The sequence below is a fragment of the Petromyzon marinus genome, chromosome 44, assembly GCF_048934315.1.
Source record: "Petromyzon marinus isolate PM22_M1 ecotype Great Lakes invasive population chromosome 44, UKy_Petmar_22M1.pri1.0, whole genome shotgun sequence".
In the NCBI taxonomy this organism is placed as follows: domain Eukaryota; kingdom Metazoa; phylum Chordata; class Hyperoartia; order Petromyzontiformes; family Petromyzontidae; genus Petromyzon; species Petromyzon marinus.
This window is the reverse complement of record NC_133710.1, coordinates 4,743,015-4,768,639: the sequence shown is the minus strand read 5'-3', so window position 1 is coordinate 4,768,639 and position 25,625 is coordinate 4,743,015. Positions and strand designations below refer to the sequence as shown.

The 25,625-nt window shown below is 50.4% G+C and overlaps 2 protein-coding genes across 2 annotated transcripts; one reads left to right on the top strand and one right to left on the bottom strand.

Moving 5' to 3' along the window:
• The first annotated feature begins 1,302 nt into the window (after positions 1–1,302).
• Positions 1,303–3,570, top strand: REX1BD (required for excision 1-B domain containing). Its single transcript, XM_032970676.2, has 4 exons — positions 1,303–1,394; positions 2,193–2,412; positions 2,754–2,842; positions 3,498–3,570. The coding sequence occupies exons 1-4, from the start codon at positions 1,303–1,305 to the stop codon at positions 3,568–3,570; spliced, it is 474 nt and encodes a 157-aa protein (XP_032826567.2).
• A 6,256-nt stretch (positions 3,571–9,826) lies between these two features.
• Positions 9,827–19,947, bottom strand: LOC116951981 (transcription factor BTF3 homolog 4-like). The gene is made up of 6 exons (XM_032970933.2): positions 19,860–19,947; positions 13,322–13,387; positions 12,280–12,393; positions 11,451–11,652; positions 10,709–10,774; positions 9,827–10,163 (listed from the first exon to the last, which is right to left on the bottom strand). Exons 2-6 carry the CDS (start codon positions 13,385–13,387, stop codon positions 10,117–10,119), a joined length of 495 nt encoding a protein of 164 aa, XP_032826824.1. The 5' UTR covers positions 19,860–19,947; the 3' UTR covers positions 9,827–10,116.
• Positions 19,948–25,625: the final 5,678 nt, after the last annotated feature.

Genomic DNA, 25,625 nt, shown 5'->3' with positions numbered 1-25,625 from the left:
GCATGAATGTCCTTTTTCAGCCACGAAACAAATTTGCAAATCCCACCCGCTAGAAATACGTGGAAAGTGTAATTTTTTTTGGACCAACCTTCAAAACTTCTGGTTTAAAAAAAAAAATCTTTCAGGCTCGATTCGTGCGCTGTCAGAAATTGTAGTTCGCCAGACAAATCTACGGCCGAATTTGTGGAAAATATGTATGTCAGTGGAAATTGCCTTCTTCACCGACCTCTGAATCGGTGCCCTTTACAGCTGTTGACGATTCACCTCCCGCAGCGATTAGATGCATCGTCGCAATTCAGGGGCACGATGCTACAATCTTATTTCATACAGATTAAATTGAACGTAGCGGCTGCGAGTGTCATGTTAATGCTTTTCATGCAACATTACAACTGATACGTTTTTTGCAACAAATGCAGTTCAGTGCTCGTATCATGAGCTTTATCAATTGAAATTGTCGTTTTGATGCATTGTTACACCTCTAAGTATCCAACACATTTGTTAGCGAGCAGCACTTATGAAGGCCGGCACGGCACACGAGGGGGTGGGTGTCTAGCGCCACGTCAACAAACGTGCACACACACGGCTGGACTTATTGTTAGGCATTTTGATGAGTGAGGTGAGCTGAGAATGCGATTGTTTAAAAACAATTATTTGTAGTTGTATGCGATTATCGATAACGCAAAAAATTACTGAAATGAACGACCCCGAACTGAAACATTTGTCCACCGAGATACCTGCGCACGCACGTTCGCAAGTTACTTGGCGATGCGTTGTTGGTAGTGCGGCACAAGCACAAAAGCTCACCGAAGTTTATCAATGACACCGGCGTTCAAGGGTGGTTCAGGCTAACAGCCCGAACCACCCTTGAATGTGTGTGCCTGCAGCATAATGATGTGCTGTAAAGAAGTGTAATTTCCTTCGCTGCAGGCGCGTTTGCTATAAAGGAGGGCCGTGGCCTGAAACGTCTCCTATTGGAAATGCAACGTGCGCCCCAGTGGGTCCGCTCGTGGCGAGGTTGCGCCGTATTGGCCGGTCGTTTTTCGTGCGAAATACGGCTGCGGAATTTGCCGGCTCCTCGTGAAATCCGTTGACCCTGGTGGCACCCCGGTGGCATTTCGTGGCACTGGCATGAAAGTCCGTACAGGCAAACCTACCACCTGGTGGAATGGTCACGTGCTGTGCAAGTACTGTCTGTGTTTGTGGTGTATGACAGCAGCTGTGTTTGACAACTACGCGTGTCTACTGCTACATGTGTGCGTTGCGTGTGTGTGTGTGCGCTGCTGCGCATGTGGTGTGTTGCTGATGTCGCAGACGGGACGCAGTCTTCAGAACCTGGTGCAGGAGTTCTTCACGCTGCAGGCACACCGCTTGGTCACCTACAAGCGCCTTGAGGAGTGAGTTGTGCCCGTCAGGATCCTCGGGTCCATGATTAATACTGGGGTGGGGAACCTACGATCCGTGGTTTAATTTCACACGCCCTGCGCTTCATATCATATGGCCTGTGCCTTTAGGCGCCATCCATTGAGTACGTATGCAAAAATGTCAAAACTTGACCCCTCCCCCCCTCCCTGTAAGCACGCGTACTTTTTACACTCCCCCCCCACCTGAGTAAGTATGCTTGACGCACCCCTACCCCCCCAATCCTAGAGAACGGCCGATATTTAATCCACACACAAACGATCAAGAATTAATATTAACGTGTTTAAGCAAAAAAATAGTTTACCGCCGGACTATCTAACTAATTTGAAGACCAATGTAGACAAATTATTATCGAGGCTTCACCAACCCCTCCCTCCCCGTTTCCTATGCGTACGTATAATTGTCAGTAGACCCCCCATACGCAAGCGTACGCATTTGAGTTCAACCTCCCCCCTCCATCCGTACGTACTCAATGAATGGCCCCTTAATTCACATGGCCCGTGGTCACGATGGACATCTGTGTCTACTATACATCTGTTAACAATGAGCTCAAAATCGGCAAACAATATTCACCCGTGGAATTTGAAAAGTAAAAGCTGGATTTTGATTGCTGGGGGGAGAAGCCTTCATCCAGCAGCGGATTGATGATCGACGATCATAATGAAAGAAGTGGCAAACTTTCACAGACGTTCCCATCATTGGGCCCAGGCTGTGGTTGGTGGACCACCACGAGGCAGGAGTCCCACCGGTCTCAATATTTTACGTCGTTGCAGGAGCCACGACGCGTACCTGGGATCGGCGCCCGATTACGACTTCCCGCGTTACCGGCAGGCGGTGCACGACGCCACGCAGGCCTTCGCGGAGTTCTCGCGGCGTGCGCTGGTGGTGCAGGAGGAGCTGCGGGTAGCGGCTGGAGTTGGGTCGCCCGAGCGGGCCGAGCTGGTGGCTCACATCTCCCGCGTGCAGGACGCGGAGAAGGAAAAGCTCCAGCTGGTAGGCCGCTTGGTGACGTGCCCAGGCCAGACTTTTCACTTGTCGGTGCCGTCTGTGGTGGCATAATTTGCCACCCCAGCGGTTCCAATTTCATTACGTGGCCAATGACAATACTGGCACGGTTGTCTACGTACGGTGCAAAAGAATGTCAACATACATCCACTTGTATTACACTTTTGTGTACATTCACTGCCTCCTCTGCTCCTCTTCCCTCCCATCCCGTGGACCGTTGCCTCTTCTTCCACTTCACCGCCCTCTGCATCCACCACGATAAACGTCGTGTGTTAAACCACAGCCCTCGCCCATTCCTCCCACCCGTGGCCGTCTCTCTGCCCACACAGACGGCGCAGCTTCAGCTGGCGAAACAGAGTGCGCTGGAGCACCTGGGAGAGGAGGCCTACGAAGATCAGGTCCACCTCTACAGGCAGAGGTGAGGAGGCTGGCGGCTGGTGTGAGGGTAATACGAGATAGAACCCTTGAGACCGCTTGAGGAGTCCGTGTGGCTCAGAGGTGGAATCGCCGCCGCCGCCGCCCCATTTGCATTCATGGAAAAATCGATTATTACTCACGCGATTCGATGCAATTTCCTGGCTCTTCCCTCCCTGCATTATCCAAGCTCTCCCTTTTATCTCACTCGACTCCCGTCCACGTGGTGTCCTACCTCTGCCCTCCACCACTCTCTTACCTTTCACCTCTCATCTCACTCTACTCCCGCCCATGGAATCTCTTCTCCATCGACCAAGGCTTCTGTCGAAGCCTCCAGACAACCCTTTGCTCAGTGGGAGGGTGACTCTCCTCTGCTAGCTGATGGGACTCTGCCTTCTCTCAGCCATCTGTGCTGTCGGCTCCTTGCCCCTGTTCAAGTCCAGGTTCATGACTTCATTTTTTTCCCTCTGCCTATGACGACTTGATGACTCTCGCAATAAAATAATTAAACCCACTGTTTCTGTACAGCGTCTTGAGATACATCCACATTGTAATTTGTACAGCTGTGTACTGATGGCCAATCGCAGGGAGTCCGAAATATTGAAGTCCCTCTTTAATGATCTCAACAGCTGTTTAATGTTCCCCCTCTGCAAACGCAGGCTGATGCAGGTGATGGAAAAAATCGGCGAGATCTTGGAAGACTTCAAGTACGACTCGGAAGACGTGGAATAGCGAGGATAGCAATATCGATCTCATGCTACGGCGATGGATGCTTTCGCTTGCTTTTCACCACGTTTTTAGTTATTGTTGACAAAGTTTAAAGCTCGTGTATAGAGAACTCGAACACGGCCCGTGTATTCGGTGTGTGTAAAGTACTAAGGGTTCATCACCCTTAGCGATTCCATCAATCATCACCGGATTTGTAATTTGCGTTCGATAAGCTACATTTTTGTGTCTATTATTTACCGTCTTGTTCACATAATTGTCCCATTGATATCGGGTTTATTTTTGCTTAATTCACCTAAATCTAACATCGGCCGTGGTCAGTCCACTGCTGGATGAAGGTCTCCTCCCCAAGCTGGCTGCCACCTCCCACGATCCTGTGACACAACAATCAACCCAGTGCCAGCACGTGAAGTGATTTCATCACTCCATCTCCCCCGGCGGGAATTGCCTCGGACGCATTACATTCTGTGGTTGCAACTCCGATAAATGTCCCTTGAGAATATTTCCATTTCATTACAAAAACATAAAAAAGAACAGCGTAAGAAAATTTAAGACATACACTTACATTGACGCTAATAATGTAAACAAATGTCAAAATATCAACATTGGCAAGTATTTTACATTTGAAGCTATCAATAGATTATTGCGTGCTTGATTCAATACGTGTTTCAAATGAGAGAAATAAAATATATTTACATTTTTATTTACATACCTAAAACACGGCGCGGTGGCAGTGGGTGGCCACGGGTGGGTGCATCTGCCGGTCACCTCCGTCAACCCGTAACACCTGGATTTGACCCGTGACCTCTTGCCAGCGGCGAGCCTGCCACAGCTATCGAGGCCTCAAAGTGCACCTCGCCTGGCACAAGTGCTTTGGTGATGTCACGACCTTTTAGTGTAGAATGTCAGCTGTTGTGTATGTGGAGCAATTGGCTTATTCTGCCATGATGGCATTAACTTTGGTTTGATTTCCTTCTATGGATAACATCAATGACACGTGGATTCTGAGCATGTTCTGGGCCTTCCCTAGGTCGTCTCAGACTTAAAAGCACTGGGGAAGCAAAGGCAGTGTGTGGTACTGTTCACGCTACCCCCCTCGTGTGCCAAACTGCCCTGAATAGGCGCTCACAAACATAACCTACCCCATATCTCTACAGCTGTAAAGGGATGTGTAAATACCTGTACGTGTTTCGTGTGTGTCTTTGTGTATAGCGAACTCTCTGTGAGCAGATTGTCCAGGTCTAAAAACATTAAAAACTTCTTCATGCCTCCTGGTTCATTATCTGCCGCTCACTCGTGGACGGTCGGCGGGTGGGTGGACTTCAGTGCGCGGGTGAGCGGAGGCACGAAGCAACGAAAGCAGATGGCGCATTGGAAAAATCTTGGACACCTCGCGATCCCATGTTCTCCGGCTGGTGCGTCTTATAATCCGGTATTCTTATCATACGGCTGATGTCGATGCAGAGCAACAACAAATTCACGCTCAAGCCAGACAACGGACAGCCACGCGACTGTGTGATTGTGTCCGACAAACTTTATTGATACTGGCCCGAAAGTTTTGTGGCGCGTTTTATGACGTGGCTTGAAAGGCTTTATTACCAATTTTTGGCATCATTATACAAATGCAGTGGTAGGCTGTCGTTGGCTCAGATCTTTGGTTGGGGGGGCCACCGGGGCAGATGAAAGTGGGAGGGCAAGGTGGGGGGGGAGAAGTAGGGTGTGAATCTTATAAGAACTGGTGCTGTTCCCACCTGAAATTCGTCACTTTTTAAAAGTATTTTTGTTTACTTTCAAAACGTTTCTTAACTTTTTTTTATACATTAATAATGTTGAAAGCAATACTGTATATATTATATTGAGGGAAAATGTGAGGTGTAAATATATACACGCACAGCCGCCGCTGATGAAAGGCCATTCGTCACAGCACGGCAAATCGTGAAGAATACAAACCGAACTTTTGGTCATCTGGACTCCCAAATTATTTGGTTTGCATTTTTTTGATCCCCTGCTCTACCACTAGGGGGCGCCCTCACCACTAGGGGGCGCCTTCGTCACTAGGGGCGCCCTCGTCACTAGGGGGCGCCATCGTCACTAGGGGCGCCCTCGTCACTAGGGGGCGCCCTCGTCACTCGGGGGCGCCCTCACCACTAGGGGGCACTCTCGTCACTAGGGGGCGCTCTCGTCACTAGGGGGCGCCCTCGTCACTAGGGGGCGTCTCGTCACTAGGGGCGCCCTCACCACTAGGGGGCACTCTCGTCACTAGGGGGCGCTCTCGTCACTAGGGGGCGCCCTCGTCACTAGGGGGCGCCCTCGTCACTAGGGGCGCCCTCGTCACTAGGGGGCGCTCTCGTCACTAGGGGGCGCTCTCGTCACTAGGGGGCGCCCTCACCACTAGGGGGCGCCCTCGTCACTAGGGGCGCCCTCGTCACTAGGGGGCGCCCTCGTCACTAGGGGCGCCCTCACCACTAGGGGGCGCTCTCGTCACTAGGGGGCGCTCTCGTCACAAGGGGGCGCCCTCGTCACTAGGGGCGCCCTCGTCACTAGGGGGCGTCTCGTCACTAGGGGGCGCCCTCGTCACTAGGGGGCGTCCTCGTCACTAGGGGGCGCTCTCGTCACTAGGGGGCGCCCTCGTCACTAGGGGGCGCCCTCGTCACTAGGGGGCGCTCTCGTCACTAGGGGGCGCCCTCACCACTAGGGGGCACTCTCGTCACTAGGGGGCGCCCTCGTCACTAGGGGGCGCCCTCGTCACTAGGGGCGCCCTCACCACTAGGGGGCGCTCTCGTCACTAGGGGGCGCTCTCGTCACAAGGGGGCGCCCTCGTCACTAGGGGCGCCCTCGTCACTAGGGGGCGTCTCGTCACTAGGGGGCGCCCTCGTCACTAGGGGGCGTCCTCGTCACTAGGGGGCGCCCACGTCACTAGGGGGCGCCCTCGTCACTAGGGGGCGCCCTCGTCACTAGGGGGCGCCCTCGTCACTAGGGGGCGCTCTCGTCACTAGGGGGCGCTCTCGTCACTAGGGGGCGCCCTCGTCACTAGGGGGCGCTCTCGTCACTAGGGGGCGCTCTCGTCACTAGGGGGCGCCCTCGTCACTAGGGGGCGCCCTCGTCACTAGGGGCGCCCTCACCACTAGGGGGCGCTCTCGTCACTAGGGGGCGCTCTCGTCACAAGGGGGCGCCCTCGTCACTAGGGGCGCCCTCGTCACTAGGGGGCGTCTCGTCACTAGGGGGCGCCCTCGTCACTAGGGGGCGTCCTCGTCACTAGGGGGCGCCCTCGTCACTAGGGGGCGCCCTCGTCACTAGGGGGCGCCCTCGTCACTAGGGGGCGCCCTCGTCACTAGGGGCGTCCTCGTCACTAGGGGGCGCTCTCGTCACTAGGGGGCGCCCTCGTCACTAGGGGCGCCCTCACCACTAGGGGGCGCCCTCGTCACTAGGGGGCGCCCTCGTCACTAGGGGGCGCCCTCACCACTAGGGGGCGCTCTCGTCACTAGGGGGCGCTCTCGTCACTAGGGGGCGCCCTCGTCACTAGGGGGCGCCCTCGTCACTAGGGGGCGCCCTCGTCACTAGGGGGCGCTCTCGTCACTAGGGGGCGCTCTCGTCACTAGGGGCGTCCTCGTCACTAGGGGGCGCCCTCACCACTAGGGGGCGCCCTCGTCACTAGGGGGCGCCCTCGTCACTAGGGGGCGCCCTCGTCACTAGGGGGCGCCCTCGTCACTAGGGGGCGCCCTCACCACTAGGGGGCGCTCTCGTCACTAGGGGGCGCTCTCGTCACTAGGGGGCGCCCTCGTCACTAGGGGGCGCCCTCGTCACTAGGGGGCGCCCTCGTCACTAGGGGGCGCCCTCGTCACTAGGGGGCGCCCTCGTCACTAGGGGCGCCCTCACCACTAGGGGGCGCTCTCGTCACTAGGGGGCGCTCTCGTCACAAGGGGGCGCCCTCGTCACTAGGGGCGCCCTCGTCACTAGGGGGCACTCTCGTCACTAGGGGGCGCCCTCGTCACTAGGGGGCGCTCTCGTCACTAGGGGGCGCCCTCGTCACTAGGGGCGCCCTCACCACTAGGGGGCGCTCTCGTCACTAGGGGGCGCCCTCACCAATAGGGGGCGCCCTCGTCACTAGGGGGCGCCCTCACCCCTTGGGGGCGGCCTCGTCACTAAGGGGCGCTCAGACTTTAAAGTCTGATTTTCCTGCAATTAAACGACTTCGCACCAGGTTTGCTACGTTTCAGCTGTTGTGGTGTTCACGGAACAATCCGGCAATGATGACAGAAACGCCTTTAAACACGGTAAAATCGGAGCATCCCACCAGCAAAAGGGTTCTCTTGTTGGAAAATGCCATTTAAGTCGCTCTCAATTTATTAGGCCCTCATGGCTTGTCTCAGTCTGGCAAAGGGGCTATAGTCCCTTTTTAGTTTTTCTGGCCAGTTACTGCGTCGCACGCATTCAGATGCACTCATGCGGCCGTCTGGAACGCTCTTCTTTTCGATATTCGGAAGCCACTGGAGTTCTGCACTTTTAAATCTAGATTCAAACCTCCTTTCGTTTAGAACTTATTTTTGCTTTTAGTTTGCCGTCCTTCCCACCTCCGATTAGTACGGTTGGCTACATAGGGTGCGAAAGAAGTTCAATGTACATACACAGTTACACCCACCATGCTCTGGCCTTTTCAATGGCAGCAGCCCATTGCTGCAACACCCTCAGACAGGTCACACCCCCCCCTCCCCCCTTGTGGGTACACCTCACCTTGCTGGTGCAGGCAGGGAATGCCCAACGATTTCTGAGGTCGCTCAGTAACCGCTGGCCCCAGATGTCTCGTGGCCGGCACCTCACCACGCAATACACGACAGGCCGCCAAGGCCTGACCACGTGACCAAGGCGACACGGCTCGTCTGCCCGGTCTCTCCCGGGGACCTGGCCACAGCAGCGGTGCCAGTGCCTGCCCAGCACAGCCACCGGACCGATTCTCCGGACCAACCGTGGTTATAGGGGGCACTTCATACCCACGAGGTATATATGGTGGCTCTCGCTTTGCACGCTTTTCTTCTTTGACAAGAGCCATTAGGCGCCAACTGCTCTGGATACACTTTGTCCCGTACCTTAAAGAATCACGGAATCATGAGCGCAAATCCAATAACTTCAGAGTTGCTCCGCACGCCTCACATTCTGAAAAACATACGGCCACGCTCTAATTCTGAGTGGCCACTAGCGATTTACTTTTTCAAATAAAATGTCTCACGTTAAAAAGTCCCCATGCAGACTGCTCAAATATTTAGTTTAAACTAAACACGTGATTTGAGTCATGGACATTCAAACGTCCTGTTCAAACTATTGTGGGTATTTATGAACCTTCACAAAGGATACAAGCACCAGCAGCTCTCAAGCACTCTGAAGGCCCCAGCCAAGTACACTCACATTCAAAATGAAGAGAACACGTGTGTAAGGGACTAGCCCCGACCCCCCTGGGGAAGCCCCCACCACCCAACATCAATGTATTGATACCGTGTAGTTTTCTGGGTGCCCGCCACAGGCTCGTGTCCATATGTACGTAGTTGGGAGTGTGTGGGTAACCGCTGTATTAACAAGCACAGGCCACACTTAAGACATGCTCACAAAGACAAATATCCCCATATAGTGTTAACAAACCGTTGGGGAAAGTGCCGATAGTAGCGCCTATGAAGGCCAGCATGCTACACGAGTGGCCAGCACCATGCCGGGTAATATTTACACACCGCACTGGGTACTACTTTGAGGCCGAGCAGATCTAAGGGAGGCCCAGGATAGTCAAATATATTCGCTATTAGTCATTGGTGGGAATCCAACTTGGGTTGCTGGGTTCACAGCGCTGTGCGCAAACCACTGCATCACCGCTCCCCATGCTCACGCCCACACACGCAGACAAATCAATCTTATTTAGTTCTAGCTCTCTCAACATGAAGAGGGCAAATCCACTGAGCCTTGCCACACCGTGTTACGTTATGGGAAACAATACTTCACCACACTGGTCAGTACACAGGTTGGTGAACCAGTTTATAGTTATGATTCATCACTGATGTTTGCGGCAAGGATTCAAACTCGGGTTTCTGTGTATTCGTTTGTGCAAATCAAGGCACGAGGGCAAACACGACCTTTTGCCCTAATCGCGCACATTGGGTACGAGTCAAGCGGCTCCCCTCTGTTTGAAGCTGTGGTCTGGCGCGACCAGCCAATCCTCCCTCGTTATGGCAAACCGGCCACTCACACGGAGCAGAAAACAAGTGTGAATACGACCAAGAGAAGGGTTTAAAATTTACTTTATTGACTCGTCTCCACATCGTCGTCGCACTTTTTGCTTGTTTGAATTTTTAATGTAAATTTTTTTTGCAGAGGAAGGGATCGGGGGAAGAGGTGGGAAAAAACACAAACGACTGAGCGATGGACTGCTAAGAGGAGGGGGGGGGGGTTCCCGATGACACGATTCTGGCGAGAGCCAAGAGAAGGGTTCAGGCCACAACAGCCAGCAGAAGGGGAGGTTCCCCCCCGCCGGCACGCTCACTCAACACTCCTAATCTCCTCGCGGGCCGACACTCACACCTCCTCGTTCTTGGAGGCCTCGTCAAAGTTCTCAACCAGATCTGCATGGGGACACGTGAACGACAAGCAAAACAATAAACGTAAATGGTCAGTTTATTATCCACTCATTCCCCCCTGCTGCCCCCGTAGTCTGAAACACCTTTCCTTCCCTACACTGCAGTCACCCATGCTGTCAGCTCCCTGGCTCTGCTCAAGTCCATGCTCAAGACCAGTGATGGGCAAACTGGACGAGTTAGTGGGCCACATGGGTGGCCCTCCCTCCTTCACCCCAGTGGGCCGCAAGCCTGACATCGGTGCTTGTGCACTCATCATGACCCCCCCCCCCACGCATCACCCTAGACACACCGAGACCAGGCCACCACGGGGAGGGGGCTCCACGGGACGTGGGTTGCCCACCACTGCCTCTTTCTTGCTCTCGAAACGTACGCGTTCGTTTCTGTCAACGGCCACGAGGACGAGTTGCGTTGAGACTGCTATCACGTTTTTTTTTCAGGGCATCTCAAGCCCCCAACCAGCCCGCACTCGATCAAAATAAATGCGAACAAAACACCACGGGAGGGGGGGGGAAACAGGAGCTGCGGTTTACCTGGAACCTCGTCGTCTTCCTCCTCGTTCTCCTCGGGAACGGTGGGTGTTTTCGTTTCGAGGGCGGCTGCGGGAAACACGTGGAGGAGGGCGAAACGGCGAAATCACAAGACGCGACGACGGCAAGACACCGGGTCGTGCGAAAAGCATGTGGCACGCAGTTATAGTAGCGGCGTTAACGCCGGTTGGAAGTTGTTTCCTGGCCAAATGAGCGTTGACGTGGTTGCTCATATCCCGTACGGCCCTGCAGAGCCAGTGGTGGAAATTCCACGTTCCAGTGGCGGGGGCTAATTTCACGATAGGACTACTGACTTTCCCACAAAACGGTACTCATTTTATCAACTCCTGGAGTGAGGATGGGTACCACCCCCCCCCCCCACCTAGGATTTTAACCCGATAATAAAACATCCACTTGTATTATCCTATTGGTGTCATATTCTTGGTGTCATATTCGTATTAGCATTCTCATCATCAACATCAGCCATCATCTATTCACCGCCAGATAAAGGCATCCCTATGTCATTCCCATCTCTCAACATCTCACTGGCAATATTCTCTAGAACTATCACTCTATTCGTGTCAGAAATTAATCCGTACAAGTATTCTATTAAGCGCCGTTCAATTGGTGTCATTATTAATATCAGTTATCATGAAAGCATTACTATTGTATCAAGTTTTCTGTTTCTGTGTTGGCAAAGCGGTGCGCACAAGAAAAAAATAGCGGCGAGAAACTCTGCACACACCTGGCTTGGGCAACTGAGCGGCGAGCTTGCGCAGGCTGGACAGGCCCTCCATGCCCAGCTGGTTGAGCACGCCGGGCAGCATGTCGGCCAGGTGCTTGTTCTCGGCGTGGCCCGTCACGGCGAATGTGTTGGCCGTCACCGACGCCTGCACCTTGGGGTTGTTGAAATGGATGACCGTGCCGTCGTCCTTGAACATGTTCACCTGGTGGCAGTGACACGGGGGGGGGGGGGTAGAGGAGGAGGAGATGAGGAGGAGTTGTCGTTGAGTTAGCGATTCGGCGATTGAAATAAGATCCGTACAGATTGTTGTTCATAACAATAAACGCAAGCCCATTAAAGCACGTTGCCAAGCTTAACTCAACGAGGTGACATCGTTCGCGGAAAACAATCAAATTAACCATTTAAGAGAAGGGATAAAGGATGGAGATAGGGGGGGGGGCCCTGCAGCCGTGTCAACATCACGACGGGGGGAGTGGGGGGGGAGTGGATTTTTGAAAACAAAGACACTGCCCTGTCCGGGGCTGTCGCACACGCTAAATACATATTAACAAAGACATTCACGTGTGTGGCCGGCATCACGCAGACTGCCGTCTCAAAAAGAACTGAAACGCGTGGCCCATTTAGTCAGAGCCATCATCGCTACTCAAGACGAATGGAGGAAATGCGGCCGACCCAACGGGCGGCAGCGAAACACAGCCCACCATACACGCAAAGCACACAACCTGCACCGTGCTGATATATCTATTTGTTTCCCGGCCTGCATTTAAAATTGTATCTGTCGCAACGGGGGTTTTCGCTCCGTTTCTATGCCGACAGTGGGCGCCCTCACCTCCTCGATGCCGTTGATGCTGTTCACAGCGAGCTTCTTCAGTGACGACTGCAGCTTCTTGTCGTCGGCTGTCGCTGTCCGGTGAACCACCTTCTTCTTCCGGCGTGCCGTGCCCTGCGCAAAACAACCAGGTGACAGGGTCAAACCTCGCCTCCTCCATCAACGCTCTTGTAATGGCTTGCCATGTTACGACCCTATATAAAGTGTCATCATTATCGCCGCTGCCATGGTTAATGTTCCCCGTGACCGTCAATCGTTGATTCCACCACCCATGCCGAGGACTGTCGACCAGACTGACCGATTTATCTCGACGATGCCGTGTTAATCCAGCACACTGCAGATTCCAACGTACCAACCCACTCACTCGCTTCGTCACCCACTAATTCTTCCAACTCACTCATTCACCCACTGACTCAATCACCCCTTCACCTAGTCACTCACCACACTTTGGAAGCCACCATCAATTTTCCAAAATTGTTAAAATAACATTGCTCAATTCGGGAAATGCATCACCTCTCATCTTACGTCTCTGATGGTGCGATTTGTTGTTGGCCGCGTGACATGTTGAGTCTCTCTAGACCTGTGCTAACAACTGCAATACAAAAAAACTCCACTGCTGAGTGACTGTTGGGGGCAAGGGGCCATTAGCGAGCAACTTGAAGGGCCGGCGTGGTGCGAGACGCATTGAAGGGTGTACCGTGACAAATCGGCACTGGGACACATTGGTGGATGGGGCCCAGCCACCCTGAGGTGCTCTGGTACTCATTAGCCGAGGGGCCACAGCCCCCTGTGAATGCCTTGGGACTCGCCAATGAATGGTTCACAGGCCCCATAAATGCCCTGGGACTCGTCAATGAATGGCTCACAGCACCCCGTGAATGCCCTGGGACTTGAATGGCCATACATGCAAAACACATTTTGCCCTAACAGCTTCTATCACTGGAAATTAAAGGCTTTGCACATTGTAATGCGTTGCGTGGTCCATGGGGTAGGGCATGATTCTTCGTTAAGACTTCAATTAAGACCGGCAGCACTTCCTTACCTTGCCCCCAATTCGCACTTGAGCCTGCAACTTTGCAAGTTTTTCTTGATTCATGTTTTCTTTCATCTGTGGGGAAAAATAAGAGACCCACAAACACAATGGGTCAGATGGAGCATTTTAAAAACCAGCCGCACGGAAACCCTCGTACCTTCCCCAAACCTCACACAATATTACAATCACACCATCGGAGTTTTCAGCCAGGGCCTGACATGAAGACGACGGGATGGGCCCCAGGATTCACAAGACTGGATCGGGTCAGCATGAAGAGACGGGAGAAGAAGGCGAGAGCGGTGGTGCTCATCTCAAGACGAGCGGAGAGAAAGTCAACTGAGACGGCCGGGACATTTTAGTTACGTACTCTTTGGTTCTATTCGGTAAAGTCACGTAGGTTAGCATTAGGCACCAGGGTGTAGACCGGAGAGGCACGCTTAAAAAGAAGCGGTGCTTCTAAGTGATGAGCTAGGACAAGACGTCGACGTGGATGCCGAGATGGCTGGCACCTATCGTACAGAGAGGAAACACAAAGAAATGATCGTGAAAGCGCCAGGGTGGAGGGGACTGGGAGGGAGGGCAAGGTTCCGGTCTCAATAATTAATATTTACAATTTCCGCAAATAATATGCAAATCACATGGTCATGTAACCTGTCGTTTAATTAAGCAAACAGAACTGTACAAACAAGATAAAGAATAGATAAAAAAACGCAACTCGTTAATCGTGACCATTTGTCGAATAGCTGATTGCGGGGGTTATAATCATTACTTTAATACACAAACTGGGCAAACATCCTGATGTAGCAGGGCCCTTACGGTGAAAAAAGCATCACGAGACTCAGTGAAGCTTCCTCGGATAATAAAAATAATCATAACACCTTCATTATGGTACCCAGGAAAGCCACACCGAATGGCTAGTTCTACTGCAGTTTTGTTTCACACGCCTTCAGGAAACTGGAAAACCTGGTTCAACGCCAGCGCTTCTCGCATCCCGGTGATAAATCCTGCCAAGTTCTGTATCAACGCCTTATGTGGTTGGGAGAACCAAGACATACAACTTCCTCTCGAGGGCTATAAAATCCCTCGATAAAAGAAAACGGTGCAGCCCTGCAATTGCTTACTCACGCCGCTGCTGGTACACGTGCCTCGACTAGAGTGCTCTAGAGGACCTTTAGATGGTATTTTGGCCTATTCCTTCAAGCGGCAGAGACGTCTTGGACGACGTGAGGTGTACCCACACTTTATCCCACCACACGCAACCTCCCAGTTAACTGTGAACACCCCTTCTATAGTGCAGGGTGTGGACAGAGGTGGGGAGATTTAAGAAACTTGTGGAATTGTTTGAATTTTGGCGCCGAGACATCGAACCGGCAACCTATATGTTTGCATCGCTCACCATCACACCCTGGGAAAATTCCAACTCTTCCCGTAGTAGGCATTTAACAAGGCAGGGATTAATAACGATCATTCTACTCATACGTGCATCAGAAATGGTTAAATGTAAAGGATCCGACGCTTATGATTTGTGCAAATTATACGCCGTTGCATTTATTTTAATCAAGGGCTCAGGCTCGATTAGCCACAAGGGATTAGCGTCAAGGTCAAGGGCAGTGCCGTCCATCATGAACGCTTATTACCCATTTTTTTGTTAATCCACTGCTGGATGAGGGGGCCCCCTCATATCCGTTGCCAACAATGGGGGTTCATTTGACTATACTTCCCCTGCCCCCCCCCCCATATGCCGAGCCGGTGCAGGTTGAAGGTATGGTGCGGAACACAGCCGTGGGCAGTGCAGCAACGTACACGGGCGCGCGGTGGACTCGACTTGCCTCCCCCTAGCCTCTGGCACCACGGGTGCACAGAAGTAACAAGGCAACAATGGAATTCGCTTCACGACCCTCCTCTGCCGCTCACACGGGGGCTTTGAAATTCCACTTCCAAATCATCAATTCTACCTTGGTCGACGCTAGCAATCGACCAAATCTTGTCTAAAAAACGGGCAGGGCCCCCCCCCCCCCGTTCCCACGCAGGCAGCTATCGCTGTGGCCACAGCTGTGGTCGTTATTTCACAACGGGGTCGTCGATTTTCCCTCTCGATTTCCTTCTGCTCACGCCACGGGGCACGGTCACACGCTCGCGGCACCTGGCATCCGCCGTCAGGTCCTCCTCTCGCGTCTCTGCTGGTGGCGGACAGCTGCTGATGCTACTTGCTGGGCCGCTTGCTGTGCTGGCCATGCACAATTTGGTGTCGGATTCGGCAGAGGGAGCGCAAGCAGCTTGTTACGGAAACGGAGCGTTTTTTCCAACTTGGAGAATTGTTTATGACCCGAGTGCGCGGAGGAGTGTAGCGCTAATCCCGGTTTTGTATGGCGCCGGGAGAATGAGACTGTTCATTCGCCATCGTTCAGAATTTAATATAGATACGGTGGAGTGGGGCCGTGGCGGTTATCACGCTGCATTGCGAAGATAAGCGAACGACCCGAGTTCGATTCCCGGTCACAGCCCACATCAAGTAGTGTACAATGTGAACCGGTGCCGCTCATGTTCACCAACCAACAGTGTGACCAGCGTGGCGAGGTATGGTCAAACGATCCCCAAGACAAAAATGCCATCAGGTCTTCATCCACCAGTGGATTGACCAAGGGCTGTAACATTATTAGGTGAGCTCATATAGCCTCTCCCCCCCCCCCCAAGAATGAAAGGATATGTTGCTTACATCAGAACTGTGGTTATATAAGCATGTGCTTATTCCCAGCTGATTTTGTAATGATCGTATGTTCAGTAACATTTAATTTTAAATTGTTACCTACTTATTAACCTTCATGGCATTTTGTAAAAGGGGTAAACAATATGAATTACAAATAAGCAATCTTCGTTAACGAAACTAATTATTTGGACAGCTTTTCTATACGCAGTATACTCGTGACGCAGTGAATGAGCAAATGGAAAAAAATATATATTTTTTAACTCTTAACCGGAAACCCCAGTAAATAAACACGCGCACACATCGGCGAGGAACTGGTCTCAACATCCCAATCATCGACATCCATCAGAGGCTTCACAACACTAACAGGTTTTTTTTCCTGATCAAAGACAATTTCCTTTCTCAATGAGCACAAGCAAACTCACCAATGAGCAACATCAGCAAATCTCACGAAACCTAGGAAAGCAAGCAGGAATTTGACCTGGGTAGTGATTGGATGGTGATATCGCCACCATCATGCCTAAAACTGGTGCTTTCGGGGCTGTGTTAGGACCAGTGTGGTGAAGTATGGTTAAACTACCACAATCGGCATAGCGTCGGGAGGCCATCAAATCCAACAGAGGACTAACAAAGCAGGCTGTACGTGTACACGCACACTCAATGCGACACCTAACAAGACACAGCGACTAATTACACCCTTTGTTAACGAAAGCAGTCGTTATAAGATTAGTGTGACAGAGTCCCATAATACAACCACCCACCCACAACCCCCCAAAAGCTGAACTACAACTTTTTGTTGTTGTTGCAATACTGCATTTGCGCAAATCACACAAACTCTACACGTTTGTTAAAAACACCGCCCTCAAAGAAAAATAATATAGTTCTGGCTTGCGGAGGCCTTCACTAAGCAGTGGAATGATCGTGGTTGACGATGAAAAGAAAAACATTTACACGCAAAGTTTTCGGCAAAGGCTCTCTTAAATGTATACATCCCCCCCCCCCTTTTGGGGCAATGTAATTTGACAAGCGTGTCGAGTTCTTTCGTGCCCAATGCACGGTTTAGACGAGATGCCAACATCACAAAGTGACGCTGAACACACGCCAATGCGAACAACAACAACAACCAGTGTGTGTTGTAACAAGGGGGGGGGGAGGATGGGGGTCATTATAAACACAAACTGGGGCAGAGGCTTGGGCCTGTTGTGACCACTGGCGGCGTGTGCGCGCACGCCCCCGGTGTCTTTCACCATTCCTCAGCCGGGGTTTTAAAAGAAAAAAATAGACCACCGGCAGATTCTCCGCCGTGTTGATTCCACGGCCCCCTTTTCGTCGATCCACCGCTGGACGAGGGGTCTTATATCGTGGGTTATCAGACCATACACCGAGGCATTGGGCAGCACAGAAATGGATGTCGTTGCACTGCAATCTCTCAAGCCCCACGACAACCTGTGGTCAATCCATCCCAGGCACAATCCAAGCCTCAGACCCGCTTAGCTTCAAAAATGTGATTTAAAAAAAAACTGGGCACACTCTGGACGATTTGGACACATAGGTGGGTGGGTGCGTGCGAGTTGTCAACAATCCAATGCCACACTGTAAAACTGGGTCTCTCTTCCTGCGGCAACGCAATACGTTTGACCACTGCTACGGATGCTGTTAACAGCAAGCATGGCAGCTAGCGATCGCGCGTCATACAGCAATGTGTGATGACTAATGCACGATTATATTATCGCACGCCAAAATTGCGTGCGTTTAGTTGGTGGAATTATATTTATCCAAGCAAGCTTAGCTTAGTCTCAAGACTTGTTTTTTTTTTCCTGGAGGGGTCCTGCTACATGAGGTAAGGGGGGCGGGTAATGCCACCACTTCCAAGGCATTTGGCCAGTGTGGAAGAGTAGGCCAAAAACCCTCTTGAGTGACTCAGACCCCCCCCACCCCCCTCTAGTGGAGGACCCTTCTACCAGCTGTCCTATCACATTTTACACGCTTTCTTGGAAGGGTTGGCCACTTACATGGAGGAATTTCCTAATCAATTGGGGGCCATGTCAAAGTATAGCAGAGACTAAGCCCAGTAAAAAATACGTGACGGTCCTGATTGTTCGAGAATAACTGCGTCACATCCACAGACGATGAAGCAGGGTACGTAACGTTGTTCTACAAGAAGACCATGGTCGCGGAAGCCCCTGCCACCCGAATTTGATTCACTAGCTGCGACGAAGCATCCCAAACCGATCAGGACCTAACCTCCCCTCGACTCCACCGGGCATGGGATATCCCATCCAAAATCACTGACAAGCATGATGTGAAAATAAGGTCAAACAACCCCCCTCTCCAGATATGTTCATATGATATTATTTACGTATACGTGTACGCCAGTCCCAGATAATCGTCGTACAAGCTCGAACATGTCGCAATATCGTTCCACATTAGCCACGCGGTTCGCGGCCCGCCGAGCCTAACCACGTGCTGCCTTCTACCCCACCGTAACAGCGCCTCGATTCCATTTACGCGACCCAATGATCCATTGACCTTGACCCGAGGCTGCAGCCTTGACCCCCCCAAAACCATCCGAACGGTAAACAGAAGCGCTCGGTTACATAATTGTTGTTGTTTTACCTTGACCGCAATATTAACGGGAGACACGGGCAACACGTAACGAGCATGTTGGCATCAAGAGATCGCAAGTGGCTGTAAGGCACACGCGTCTCGCCAGAATGGACGATTCGGTGTGGTGGTAGGCACTTAACAACGGGGTAAGAGTCCAGACGGAGGTGGATACGCAGAGGTGTAGTAAATCAGCTTTGCTTGTGCGTGTGTGTGCGCGTGTGTGCTTGCTGGAGCCATGGTGGGGCTGTGTGGAACGTCGCGAGGCGGCGAGAGATGGCGACGGCGTGGAGGCGTTTTTAAAGGGGCGCAATGCGCAGTTGGGCTGCCGATGATGGAGCGCGCATCGCTCATATAACAGTGGATAGACCACGGCTGATGAAGATGAACAAGGAGGCCGTAAACCTAACAGTGGATAGATCACGGCTGATGAAGACGAACAGGATGGTCTTAAATCTAACAGTGGATAGACCACGGCTGATGAAGATGAACAGGGGGGCCTTAAACCTAAGTGGATAGACCACGGCTGATGAAGATGAACAGGGGGGTCTTAAATCTAACAGTGGATAGACCACGGCTGATGAAGACGAACAGGGGGGGTCTTAAACCTAACAGTGGATAGACCACGGCTGATAAAGACGAACAGGATGTACCTAAATCTAACAGTTGATAGACCACGGCTGATGAAGACGAACAGGGGGGCCTTAAATCTAACAGTGGATAGATCACGGCTCGTGATAGGTGAACACGTGAATTGCGATTAAATTATTGAAGACTGTAAACGTATTTGTAATCGATTACCAAACGAAAGCAAGGACGATTAACCGATGGAAATTACACCAATTAATCTTAACAGTTCTAAAGCATGCTCACAAATAAAATTTCACATTTACAGCACGCGACCGTCCATAACCAGAACGTGGTAATTATGAACTTAACACGAGAAGGGAAAAAAAAAATTCGTTAAAAGTCCCAACAAATCGCTATAAACTGTTACTGAAAAGCCTGAACACGAAGGCCGCTGCGCGACTCTCAACAATAACACCGCGCGATGGCTCGGTCGATATTCAGCACCAACACAACACACACGCGACGCTACAGTGTGGGGGAGCAGGGGTGGCGGGTGGTGTGGGGGTAGGCCGTCGAGGTGCTATCGTAACGAAGAGAGTGAGAAGAATAATAATAATGTACAACAATCGTGTAGAACGTCAAATAAGAAGCGAGAGAACCGATGCCGACCTGAGACACACGCGGCTGGGGATGAAGGGGGGCCCAGAAACACGAGGCGCGCAAAATGGCAGCGGAGCCCCGGGGGGAGGGGCGGGGGGAGGGGGAGGGAGGGGGCGGCCCCGCCCATGAATGGACGCCAACCCGCCCGCCATCTTACGTAGGGGCGGTGGGGGGGGCGCTGAGACTGTAGAGTCCTCGTTACATATTCTTGGTTCTTTGGGTAAAGTCACTTAAGAAGGGAAACAATAGAATAATAAAAAATAAAATAAAACAATGAAATTCTCGCGACGTTTCGACTGCAACGCAAGCAATCATCATCATCATCAACAGATGTGAAAACCACAGCAAGAAAAAATTTCCCTGCAGTCACAAAAGCTTTAAAAATCAGACTTCGTTTCATAAAGGGGCCGTCCATAAATGACGTCACGCATCTAGGTGGGGAGGGGGGTCAGACATTTGTGACGATGTGTGACGGGGGGGGGGGGGTGAGAAATGTGACGTCACATCAAAATGCGCAACTTTAAATAAATATAGACAACACGTTCCACTTAATTAAATCGACTTTTTAATAAATGTTTTCTCCTACAACATCAGAGTGCAGCGGCACATTAAATACGCACTACAATGACAATAAGTTAAAGCGATTTGAAGCAGGTTTTATATTTTTTGGGGGGGGGGGGCAGAGCTTTGTGACGTCATATTTGAGGGGGGTCTGATTTTTTGTGACGCCGTGTGACGATGGGGGGGGGGGGGGAATCAAAAATCGTCAAAAATCGCGTGACGTCATTTATGGACGGCCCCTAAGTACAGGGGACTCCTCTTTCCTCCTGATGACGATGGCTTGTGTTGTGATCGAAACGTCGTAGTTTTTGGTTATTTTCTTTGAACCATCTCCGTGACTTTACCGAAAGACCCAAATAATATGGGACTTCTCTACTTACGAACAACTCCTCTATTTACGGCTAATTAATTGACGAACGTCTCCTCTACTTACGGCGCATCTACTTACGACTCATACTTACGAACGCCTCCTCAAGTTACGACTCATCTACTTCCTACCGACGCCTCTACTTATGATTCCTCAACTTACGAACGACTCCTCTCCGTACGGCTCCCCTACTTATGAGCTGTCCCGGAGGTCTGTTCGTAAGTCGATGTGTTCTTTACTCCCTGTTGATTGCAAACACGTTGCACGGCGTGTGCACTTAACACGGGGAATGGCTAAAAAATGTACGGTCTGCTGCAGATGTAGATGCCACTGGTTCTTCACGTTCTGTAGATGTAGATGCCACTGGTTCTTCACGTTCTGTAGATGTAGATGCCACTGGTTCTTCACGTTCTGCAGATGTAGATGCCACTGGTTCTTCACGTTCTGCAGATGTAGATGCCACTGGTTCTTCATGTTCTGTAAATGTAGATGCCACTGGTTCTTCACGTTCTGCAGATGTAGATGCCACTGGTTCTTCACGTTCTGCAGATGAAGATGCCACTGGTTCTTCACGCTCTGCAGATGTAGATGCCACTGGTTCTTCACGTCCTATGGATGGAGATGCCACCGGTTCTTCATGTTCTGCAGATGTAGATGCCACTGGTTCTGCACGTCCTGTGGATGGAGATGTCACCGGTTCTTCATGTTCTGCAGGTGTAGATGCCACTGGTTCTTCATGTTCTGCAGATGTAGATGCCACTGGTTCTTCACGTTCTACAGATGTAGATGCCACTGGTTCTTCACGCTCTGCAGATGTAGATGCCACTGGTTCTTCACGCTCTGCAGATGTAGATGCCACTGGTTCTGCACGTCCTGTGGATGTAGATGCCACTGGTTCTGTACGTCCTGTGGATGGAGATGCCACTGGTTCTTCACGTCCTGTGGATGGAGATGCCACCGGTTCTTCATGTTCTGTAAATGTAGATGCCACTGGTTCTTCACGTCCTGTGGATGGAGATGCCACCAGTTTTTCACGTTCTGCAGATGGAGATGCCACTGGTTCTTTACGTTCTGCAGATGGAGATGCCACTGGTTCTTTACGTTCTGCAGATGTAGATGCCACTGGTTCTTCACGTTCTACAGATGTAGATGCCACTGGTTCTTCACGCTCTGCAGATGTAGATGCCACTGGTTCTTCACGCTCTGCAGATGTAGATGCCACTGGTTCTGCACGTTCTGCAGATATATATGCCACTGATTCTTCACGCTCTACAGATGGAGATGCCACTGGTTCTTCACGCTCTACAGATGGAGATGCCACTGGTTCTTCACGTTCTGCAGATGTGGATGCCACCAACGCCATCTATTGTGCGGCGGTCGAACTTAGGACTCTCGGTCTGAATAGTCAACTGGACATATGGACAGGTTTGTTCATATCTCTAAAAGTTCGTAAGTGGAATGCTCGTAACTAGAGGAATTCCTGTAGAGGTTTTTTTGGGTGAGATCACGTAAATATAAATGTGTCGTTACACCCGTCACCACCCAATACACAGCCAATTAGTAGGATTTGTCACGTGAACCAAACATGGCAATTCGTTACTCATTCAGCACATCGATGTATACCCACGACATTTATAATTCGAGTACGACGTTTCGACAGTAATTACAACTAGCATTGGCCCATGGTCCACACTAAAACCGCATCCGCTGCACGAACCATGGCAGCAGATGAGGATACCTGATGCACAAATGGAAAATAAATAAAAACTCTCCAGTAGCGTGCGACTGTGGTCATCCAGAACAGACAGTACAACGTATATACCGACGCAATACCCGGATCCACAAATACGAAGGAGACATCACAGCGACAGACTACTCTGCTACTCTTGACGTGGTTATTCTGGCATGACCACCTGAATGTGAAATTGTAGTTGTAGCTCCACATTTGCATCAGCCATATGATGGAATATCACCACCTGAATGTGAAATTATCGTTGTTAGCTCTGCATCTACATCAGCCATACGAAATAATATCACCACCTGAGTGTGAAATTGTAGCTCTGCATCGACATCGGCCAAGGGAACGTGGAGTGGGCTTCCCCTGAGCAATATGGCCGCCGCGGAAGCATGCGTCGAGATGTGATGACGGTGACTGATAGCAGATTTACGATTGCACAAAAAGAGACGTCGAATTATTTACTCAACGATTTAACTCAATAAATGTATTGTTATCTTTTGTATATATATACAATCGCGTGTTCGATGCGTGGTGTTACTTGAATGGTACTGGAATGATGGTTGGGCCCAGGGAGGGGTCATTTTGATGCGGGTTTCATTGACCTCACTGAAACGTCCATAACGCAATGTGCAAGCTATTTTTATTTATTTTATTTTCAATGCAAATTAGTGGATACAAAACATTCCTAAATTATGTAGGGTTCTTACATAATCTGTTACGCGATAACTACTACGAAACGATTAATGTGCCAATTTAAAAGTTGTTTATCGGGAAACATTTGCCTTAAGTGTTACCCAGATTATTTTTTTTCATTTTAAAGCCAGTGTCATTCACGAACGCGTCGATGATTATGGAATTGAGCGGTTGCTTAATTTTCGTAAGAAAAAATCTCATCCCAATTAATCGATTGCATCATCAGCCATGGTCGATCCACAGCTGGATGAACGATTCTCCAATCTGCCACCGCCTCTCAAAGAGATTTCAACACGCCACAGGTCTCGTTGTAATTGTCTCTGAAATATGTTGCTGGACAAACACACGTGCTTATTATTCTTCTTTGGTTCTTTCGGTAAAGTCACGTAAATTGAGAATAAAATAATAAAATAACACAATAAAATTCTCACGACGTTTCGGCCACAACGCAAGCGGCCGTCTTCAAGTGAAAGGAACAGACCTGTCGGGACGACAGAGCTTCAATGAACGATGTTAAGATTCGTAGCGACTTTTAAGCTGGTTGGGAGAAGTGAGGCACCTTCACAAAGGGGGTTTACATATCAAATAGCTGAGGGATTAGCTTGTGACTGGTCACGGAAATGGCTATGTTAAAGTCAAAACCTACACATCCACAGAGGCAACTAGTAATTTAGCATTGAAATACCTAAGGGATTAGCTTGTGCAAATAGCTGAGGGATTAGCTTGTGACTGGTCACGGAAATGGCTATGTTAAAGTCAAAACCTACACATCCACAGAGGCAGCTAGTAATTTAGCATTGATGTGTAGGTTTTGACTTTAACATAGCCATTTCTGTGACCAGTCACAAGCTAATCCCTCAGCTATTTGATATGTAAATCCCCTTTGTCAAGGTGCCTCACTTTTCCCAACCAGCTTAAAAGACGCTACGAATCTTAACATCGTTCATTGAAGCTCTGTCTTCCCGACAGGTCTGTTCCTTTCACCTGAAGACGGCCACTTGCGTTGTGGCCGAAACGTCGTGAGAATTTTATTGTGTTATTTTATTATTTTATTCTCATTCTACGTGACTTTACCGAAAGAACCAAAGAAGATGAATCCTTGCAGTCACGAAAGCTTTAAATCTAAAAGTGCTTATTATTGTTCATTTAGGCACGCCATTTATATAAGCGACCTGGATATCGCTAAATGACAGCTCGACCATTGCTTTTATGGCTTTATTTTGGTGATTTCTAAAACGTTTTTTGGTTTGGCCATGTTTGTTTAACGGAGTTAAACTGATGGCCTTAATCTAAGTTGTCTTGTGGTTGTTGTTTGACTTGCATCCCACTGGGATTTTTGCACACAGCGTTGGTGTACGGTGCTTTTTTCCGGAATATTTTGATGTTTTTTTCCTGGATTTTCTGTTTGCACAGTCACATAGTTACTTTAAGATGTTTTCTTGTTCATGTTTATTGTTTGTTGCGGTTGCACCCGATTCAAAAGCCGAATGGCTCACATGGCTATGCCAAAATAAATGAAACTGAAAAACTGAAACTGAAACCAAGTGGCTTATCGTAACGTGGATATTTATAGCAGCCAAATAACTCTAAACGCGTGATGTTGTTTCCAAATGTGGAGGTGGAAAACCGGAGGACCTGGAGAGAAAACACAATCCACGCGACCACGGGCAGAACATGCAAACTCCAAATATACAGGCATCGTCTGGATCGAACCCACGACCTCCTGTATACCAGGCGAGGGAGTTAACATCTCCTAGCCACCGTGGAACCACGGTAGTTAACATCTTACTCAAATTATTGCAGATGTTCGAAGATTGTGTGCTGTGTTCAGGTTGTTAGGTAATAACGTGCTCTATGCCACGCCGTTTCTGTACGGCATCTCGAGGTGCGGTCGCATCTGGATGCCAAATAAATCCACACCGCATCGTGCCGGGGAGAAATGTGAAAGGGGCCGTCCATAAATGACGTCACGCACCTAGGGGGGGGGGGGGTCAGACATTTGTGACGATGCGTGACGAGGGGGGGGGGGGAGTTTGAGAAATGTGACGTCACATCAAAATGCGCAACTTTAAATAAATAATTAAATATCCTTTTTATAGATGTTTTCTCCTACAACATCAGAGTGCAGCGCCACATTAAATACGCACTACAATGACAATAGTTTAAAACGCTTTGAAGCATGTTTTATTTTTTGGGGGGGCAGAGCTTTGTGACGTCATATTTGAGGGGGGGGGTCTGACTTTTTGTGACGCCGTGTGACGAAAGGGGGGGAGGAATCAAAAATCGTCCAAATTCGCGTGACGTCATTTATGGACGGCCCCAAAGCAACACAGGGTGTTGTCCAATCGTACGGCCACCGCCGGAGATGGAGCGATGAAATGAACTCGCGTGTGGAGATCGACACGGAACACGTTGC